At 56.7% G+C, this 7,943-nt stretch overlaps 1 protein-coding gene across 7 annotated transcripts in view; it reads right to left on the minus strand.

The window, feature by feature from the left end:
• Positions 1-1,301: 1,301 nt before the first annotated feature.
• LOC138165431 (CMP-N-acetylneuraminate-beta-1,4-galactoside alpha-2,3-sialyltransferase) overlaps positions 1,302-7,943 on the minus strand; it is a 144,535-nt gene continuing 137,893 nt past the window's right edge. For 4 of the 7 annotated variants that reach the window (XM_069093779.1, XM_069093778.1, XM_069093776.1 and 1 more), the window contains 4 exons: positions 7,392-7,538; positions 4,735-4,881; positions 2,304-2,419; positions 1,302-1,949 (listed from right to left, as the gene is read on the minus strand). In XM_069093779.1, coding sequence (XP_068949880.1) covers positions 1,898-1,949; positions 2,304-2,419; positions 4,735-4,881; positions 7,392-7,538 — 462 coding nt within the window. In that variant the 3' untranslated portion in view covers positions 1,302-1,897. The remainder of the gene's footprint in view (positions 1,950-2,303; positions 2,420-4,734; positions 4,882-7,391; positions 7,539-7,943) is intronic. The other 3 variants (XM_069093780.1, XM_069093781.1, XM_069093777.1) reach the window with 2 other exon arrangements.

The following is a 7,943-nucleotide window of genomic DNA, read 5'->3' on the forward strand; positions in this document are numbered from 1 at the left end:
GACTCCCCTAAAAAAGCTGCAGGCTCTGTAGCCAGTACACTGAGCTGGGGCCCCAGGGAGGGGGTACAATAGCAGCCCTGCTTTGGGGCTTCTGGCTGGGAGAGGCCAATGGCTGTTTCCTCCCCCAGGGCAGGGCCCAGGCAAGGGCTCAGGAGGCCCCACTTGGTAGTAGCTTTGACAAAAGTGATTCCCAGTGTGGCCGTTGGGACCTCTGATTTTTGGAAAGATCTAAGCCAAGGTCTGGGGAGGCCCTGGTGCCAGGGGCAGGCAGAGATTAGAGGCAGGGCCTGATGGATCACTTCTGATTTGTCTCTCCCTGGAAAAGCCACCTGGGGTTCTGTATTTCCTTAAATATCACATGAAGACATATCTTGGCTTACATGAGGGCCTGACCCCGTGCAGGGAATCTGATAGTGAAACACAGTAGAGGCGGGCAGGCCAGATATTGAGCAGGCTACTCCCAAAGGCCTTAAAGAGGGCTCCTGGCAAAGCTGGGGGTGGGAGCAGGCCCACTGACCCCCCTGCAGGGGGGCTGCAGGGGCCCTCACAGGTGGGCTGGGCCAGGCTAACAGAAACAGCTGGTGAGGCTCCAAGGCCCAAATATGACTGGTCCAGACAGACAGGGTTCAGCTGTGCAGAGGGGGTGCTGGTTGGCCTGAGACCCTGCCAAGGGAAAAGGTGAGGAAGAGACCCAGGCCAGACCGCTGCTAGCTTTATTGCTCCTTGGCCCCTGAAGAAGGGATAGCACAGGCCCCACAGGCTCCTGCTCATCCGGGCTCATCCCAGCCCTCTGGCCTGGATCCCACCCAGCAGCAGCAGCCGCAGCCTCTGCCTGCCTGGCACCTGGCAGCTCCAGGGCCCAGGCCTCCCTGCATTCCTGAGGGAAGGTAGGACCTGAGACCCGAGGGGATGGTATTGGCCTGTCGAGGACCCAAGCTGCTGCCGCTGCTGAAGAGAGCTCAGGTCTCCTGTCTGGGCCTTGTAAGGTTCCAAGGGCTCACCATTGGGTAGGGAATGGAGGGAGTTAGGAGAGAAGGGCACACCACTCTCTCTGGCCCCCTCTCCTCCTCCTCCCTGGCTGGCTCCAAGCCACAACTTCTGCCAGGCACAGGTCTGGGAGTATCAGACACCCTCCCACACACACTCCTCAGACCCCTTCTGCTCTTCCCTGCCTCCCACATTCCCCCCCCCCCCCCCCCCCCCCCCCCCCACCCCCCCCCCCCACCCAAGGTGCAGCCCAGGGACATTCCCTACTTTCTCTCTTTGCCAAACATTGACCAGACTTCATGTCTTCAGCCTTATTTAAAAAATAAATTATCCCCCTTCCCTCCCTCCCCACCCACTTTGCATCCACAAAATAAAATACAGCAAACACTGAGGGAAGAGACCTTCCCAGGGCCCTGAAGGCCATACCCTGCCAGCCAGCCAGTCAGGGCCCCCAAGCCCCAGGTAGGGCCATCAGCATTAGGCAGGGACCCCTAGTTTCAGGCAGATCCCCTCAGTCCCAGGCAGGTCTCAGACCCAGGAAGGACCTTTCAGGGCCAGGCAGAGCCCCCCAGTCCCAGACAGGTTCCTCAGTTCCAGAGTCCCCCAGTCCCAGACAGAGCCCCCCAGTCTCAGGCAAGTTCCTCAGTCCCAAGCAAGGCTCAGTCTGGGGCAAGTTTCTCACAGGAGGCCCTGCTTAGATGAAGGAGGCAGGGCAGGTCAAGGCTGGCACTGGTGGCTCTTGGCACTTGCCCACGCAGAAGCTCCTCGTCTATCTGGGGTCCAGTTACAAGGGAGGAAGGAGGCTCTCCCATCACAGATAGGGCCTGGCATCCTGTGGAGATTGGTGCTTCACGTGCCATATCCTGGGTCCTTCAGATGCCACTGGTGAGGTCAGTGATGACATGGGCCTTCACCAGCTTCCGAAGGAACTCCTTCTCTCGCTGGATGTTGTGTGTCCAGGACTGGAAGTGAGAAGAAGCTTGGTCAGCCAGGCTGCAGCCCCACCCTTGCCCCCTGTCCCAGCTGGGTCAGACACCGAAGGCCTCAATCCCTGCCTTCGCCTTACTGTGGGCTAAGCTCTACATCACCACCAGGGCAATGTGCTCCAAGCCAGGGGGATTGGGGGCATCTTGTCTAGTCTGATCCTGAGCCACATTGCCCTCCCACATCCAGCTTCTCCCTGACCCCAAGACCCCAGAAGCCAAGCTGGATGTGGGGTCAAGAAGACTGTCCTTGCATCAGGAGGCTGGCAAGTCAGGCTCTGCCTGGGGCCCAGCAGGACAAACCTGACCCTCCTTCCACAGACCCGCTCTTACCAAGTGGCCAGGGGGCTGGGGACACTGGCAGATCCAAGGCTGACCCCTTGGTGACTGGGAAGGTGGGGCCCTGGGATAAAGTCTTTGGCGATAAACGACTTCATACGTCTCCAGCCCTGGAAGGTCAATGGTGTGCCCAGAGATGAGCAGTTGCTGCCTAGGGAGAGGGGTAGGGGCAGGGAATGGGCATGGTAGTGGTGAGGTCTGCTGGGCTGAATTTTTCCTCATTTCTGAGGTGATGGAAAACATGTCCATACCAGTTACTTTTCCTGGGGGATGAAGACATAGTGTTAAGTCAGGGTGGGTAAGGGAGCCCAAGCCCATGCCCAGGATATACCAGGGGGCTCCAGGGCTGGGGTGCAAGGAGGGAGCCTAAGGGATAAGGAGGAAGAGACAGGAAGGCCCAGGGCCCTGTGGCTGCACTGACCAGGCTGGGCCTGTGTCTGGGGGCTGCCTTCTGCCTCTTCTGGCAAGTGGTTTCTGAACTGAGATGTCTCTTTTTTCCTGAAGGAGACAGACAGGAAGAGAAAAAGGCTGGAAGCATGGGAAGGAGTCTGGAACCAGGGAGCTCAGGGCCTCTGATAGGGAATTAGAGAATGGGGCAGATGGAAAAAAGCTGGGGAGGTTCCAGTGTGGGAGCTCCCTGAGGGCAGGACAGCCTGGGAGCTTGCTGCTTACCCTACCCCCAGTCCCCACCAGCTACTGGGGCAGCTCAGAGCAAGGGAATGACAAGGACAGGACAAAGGCTCCTGGGGCTGGCAGGTCTCCCAGGTGAGGCCTGAGGGCTCAGCTTCACTGTACCTGATTAATGGCCTTGCCAGGTGGGCCTTCTGGGGAGAACCTCAGAGGAAACCCAGTTCAGCCCCTCCCTGAAGCAACATCCTTCAGAAGTAAGCTTGGAGACCTCTAGGGACGGGGAAATCATTACCTCACGAGGAAGCTCATTGTACTCAGCTTGGCATTCAAGGCCCTCCCAACACTCCCCATGCACACCATCTCTGCCCTGGCGGCATGACCCTTGGGCCGTCCTCACCTCTGCATGGGTATTTAAGCAGGCCAGGCCCCCATCTCCCTCCGCACACGTAGCCCAGGCCCCAGCCCAGTTCCTGGTCATTCAGACTCTGAGTCCCTGGTACCCAGCAGCAGGCTGGTCCCCTCCAAGGCAGGAGGGTCAGGGAAGGCTGCCTGCAGAAGGAGGGGAGCCTCTGCTGCCGCTGCCCACCCACTCATCCTGGCCACAGGATGGGGCCTCACACACGGCTGGGGCCCCTGGGTGAGTGTTGGTAACCCTGGCACTGTAGGGTTGCCCTGAGAACCCCGATGATAGAAAAGCCAGCCAGAGCTGGGAGAGGGAGCCCAGAGCCTCCTCTTCACCAGGAAAAAGTGCTAAGAGATTCCTTCAAAATAAGTTACAAAATGAATGAAAACTCAGAGTCAGCCTTCAGACACCCAAGGAACAGCTGTATAACAATGGGTGCCACACACTCATCTCAGAAATACGGACTGACAAATCACCAGAGATCTTCACTGCTCATGGCTGGGCACTGGCAGTACTCTGGGAGGCTGAGGGCTCAGAGGAGGGGAGCTCGCCCTGGATGCAGCTCACACAAACTCAGAGCTGAGCTGCAAGGAGCCAATGTGCCAAACATGCCTGATAAGCGGGCAGCTGGCTTCTGCTTGGAGCCCTCCTGGGACAGGGAGCTCACTACCTCCCCACCACAGTCCATCCCCCCTGCCCCCGGGCAGCTCCTGACATATGACCTAATTGTACTGTTCTGGAGCTCTCTCCCACTGCCCTTCCTCCATAGGCGGGCCCTTCAGCCATCATGTCCCCCACAGACCTTCTGTACGCTAGACTAAGAACCTCTAATTTTGTCAGTCACTCCAGAGAAGGTTGAGGAGGGCACAGGACGGAGTGCATCCAGCCCCCTCCTCCTGTGCCCACCCCACACTGGTGGTCTCATGTGACCTTGGGATCCTCCCCCAGCTCAAACTGTAGCTAACCAGCCCTTCTCCATCTTGAGAAGTTGATTTTTTGAACCCAAAGTGTAAGTCTTGATGTTTATTCTGATTAAATTCACTTGATTAGGTTCAGCCTCCGCCTGCTAAGAGCTTCCTGGATTTTGACTGTGTCACCCAGTGTCTTAGCTTCCTCTCTCCCTCCCAGCTCTGGGTCATCTGCAGACTGGACGAGTTTGCCTTCAGCCAATCACTGAGAAAAGTGCAGAACAACCCAAGGCCCTGCAGGGGCTGGCTGGCCCAGGGCTCCAGGCATGAGGAGCTGGGCAGGTTCACAGGCCCCCTACTTCCGCCTCTCTGGTACCTGAGCCCCCAGAAAACAGAGGCAGAAATGACTCGGTGGGCTTTGGGCTAGGGCTCTTCCCCCCAGGCCATCCTCAGGACCCATAATCCCCCCACACCACATTCCTACCTCCTTGATGGCTGCCATTCGAACAGATTCGTAGTAATGAAGGGGGGCGTTGGGTGAGCTCATGTCATAGCCGAAGCCGGCCACCGCCACCTGGTCACAGCTGTGCAAGGCCATGGTGACTGCCACAGTGCCCAGAGTTGGGATGTTCTGGGGGAAGAGGGAGAGAGGCTCACAATGTGTGTGTGCTGGTGGGGATTTCCCCCTCTCCCCTCATTGCTGCCCCAGAGGTATCCTATGCTACCTAGCCTACTGACAAGCCTGGGCTTCAGGTAATGAGATTTAGTCTCAACCCACAGCAGCCCCATCCAGGGAGGGCAGCAGGGTTCCCTGAGGGATATGGGGGCAGGAAGGAGAGACTGAATTCCCCATCTGGGGTGAAGTATCTCTGCTGTCACCACTGGGTCATGGCAACACTGGAACAGTATTCCCCTTCCACCTCTGCCCCCTCTCCCTGCCTTGGGGAAAGAGGGAGGTCACAAAGAGGTGGGAGGAGACCCAAAGCCGTCTCTGGAGAAGTGGAGAGAAAGAGAAAAAAGGGAAAAGTTAAGGCAACAGAGAGGGAGGGATGCAAGGAGAGGGGCAGAGACACAGAGGAGGGCAGAGGGAAAGATGGAGGGACAGAGAAAGATGCAGGGGGATGGGCACAGACAATGACAGAGGGACAGAGAAAAGCAGACACCAGAAGAGACAAAGAGGCAGGTAGAGAGAGCTGCCAGGAAGGGGCAGAGAGATGGGACCGCCTCGAGGCCAGGACAGGAAGGGGTGGCTGAGCTGCTCAGAGGAGGGATGCTTTTTGTGGCCTCCCTAGTAGGCTCCGGTGGGGGCAGGAGAGGCAGGCTCTGTCTCCCTGTGCACGTGAGCTGCCCACAGAGCTGGCTTCGCTGTCCTTACTCCCTTCCTCTGTCAGCCTTTGTGAAACCAAAGTCAGCTGGCAAGCTGCCAATGTGGCCACAACGATCTCTTTAGACAAGTGCCGCTTTTCCTTTTTGTGAAGACTAGAAGGCTGTGTGTTTGCATGCATGTGTATGTGTGTTCCTATGTTTGTATATGTATGTGCACAGGTGCGGTTATATGTGTGTTGTATGTACACGTGTGTGTTTATGTGCATCGTGATATGCATCTATGTGAATGTGTATGTTTGTGGATGTATATGTATATGTGTGTGTCCATGCGTGTGGCCAAGATTTCACTGAAAACTCCCTCTCACCCCTGGTGAACTGACTTCCCACAGGATTTGGCTCCTTCTATGCTAGGCATGGCCCTGGGATTTCTCCCCAGAGAAATGCCCTGGACTGAGACCCTTCCCTGCCTGAGGGCCCTGCCTGATGAAGGGCCCTGCCCAGGGCCATGCCACCGGTGCAGGAACTCAGATGTGTTCAACTCTGTCTCCTTTTCTCTACCCTGGCTCTCCCATCTTTATTCTGAACTCTTAAAAAACAGCTCTGTCCCAAGGACACAAGTCAGACTTGGCCTGACTCCTCTCTGGGCATCAACCACTGTAAGCCAGAGCAGTCCCCTTATGCCCATCACTTGAGCTGGTCAGGAGCTGGCACAAGATGGCCATGCCCACCTGGCAGAGGCCTGGCAGCGGCCTGACAACTCTGCTTTTGAAGCTGCTGCAGGCCGGCTTTAGTAGCTACTCAGCTTTCTCTCTTGGACAGCTTTGAGATCCCCTTCTGTTCTCTGGAGGCAGCAAGGTGGGGGATGGTTGGGGGGGGGGTAGAATGCAGGACCTAGCATCAGGAGGACCTGAATTCAGATCTGGCCTCAGACACTCACGAGCCATGCGACCTGGGCAAGTCACTGAACCTGTCTGCTTCCTCTACTGTAAAATGGAGACAACAGCAGCACCTAGCTCCTAGCCAATGCCTGGCATACAGTGGGTGCCGATTCAGTGCTCGCTCCCCCACCCCTTTGTCTGTGCCTCTGCCTTGGCTCCCCCCACGCCTGTAGTGTCCTCCTTCCTCACCACCATTACTGAGCAGCCCTTTCAGACTCAGCTCCAGCCCCTTCTGCACAAAACCCTCCCCATCTGCCAAGTCCTGGTGCCTCAGACCCTGTGACCTCCTGCTTACGGTGCATCCACCTCTACATGCATGTGCAGCCTCTCGATTAGATGCATGCTCCCAGGAGAGGGCCTGCCTCAGTCCTCAATCACAGCTCGTTGGACTGGCAGCACCAATTCCCACAGACAGTCTGGCCCAGGCTCCTCCAAGTGAGACCCTCACTCAATCCTCTGCCCCACTCTGGGGCTCTGCTGCCTTGCCCAGACCGCTCCCTGCTCACACTGGATAGACCAGAGGTCCTCACTGCTCACGACCAGAAGGCCTTCTAGGGAAATCTCTTCTTTCCACAGATGCTGAAAGCCTATTCTTTGTAGTAGCTGTTTTCCTGGTTATTCAGTCATATCCTGAACCACCTGATTTTAATCTCATTCAGTCTGCAGGCACATTGGGAGAGCCTCTGTCCAGCTGGAGATGCCCTTTTGGGCTGCAAGACTGGAGGCCAGGAGGAAGGTTAGAGCTAGATGTATATATCTGGGAGTCAGCCTCCCAAGATGACACTGGCCCTGTGGGTATTTGCTGTTCCTCCTCACGATGCTGTACCCCTCCCTTCCCTGAGCCCTCCCACCATCCTGGCCCAGCCAGACTTCTTACCCCCCGACCCATTAGGCCGTGGTTGAAGGGGAGTCCAATGAAACTGAAGGCAGCCTCCTGGATGAAGTAGGGGTTAAGGATTCGTATCTCAGGTGGCTCCTTGGGCACTCGAGTGGCCACTGACTTCCAGAAACCGTCCGAGGCACTCTGGGAAGGAACAAGGAAACAATAAGTCTAAGAGGAGAAGGGAGCAGGGCTTCGAATGAGATTCCAAACATGTGACCAGGCCGAAGGGTGTGAACCAAGACCAGGAGTAGGAATGGGGGCCAAGAGGTTGTCAATGTCACCTAGGGATCAGGAGAGCTCACGCTTAAAGGAGAGTGACTAGGAGTGAAACACATATGAGATAGGGGGAAGGGTGTGACTGAAATGGGACAGCACTGTGCATGGGGATGAGTCACTGTGAGGATGGGAGAGAAATGAGTAGAACTGGGAAAGAGAGGTGAATGGAGATGAGAGATAGAGAGGTGTGAATGGGGATGAGAGAGATAAGGAGAAATGAGAAAGAGGTGTGAATGGGGATGGGGCAGAGGTGTGAATGGAGGTATGAAT

This window comes from Petaurus breviceps, unplaced genomic scaffold (genome assembly GCF_028583685.1).
Source record: "Petaurus breviceps papuanus isolate PSGF00001 unplaced genomic scaffold, PetGlider_PUasm1.0 208, whole genome shotgun sequence".
NCBI lineage: Eukaryota > Metazoa > Chordata > Mammalia > Diprotodontia > Petauridae > Petaurus > Petaurus breviceps.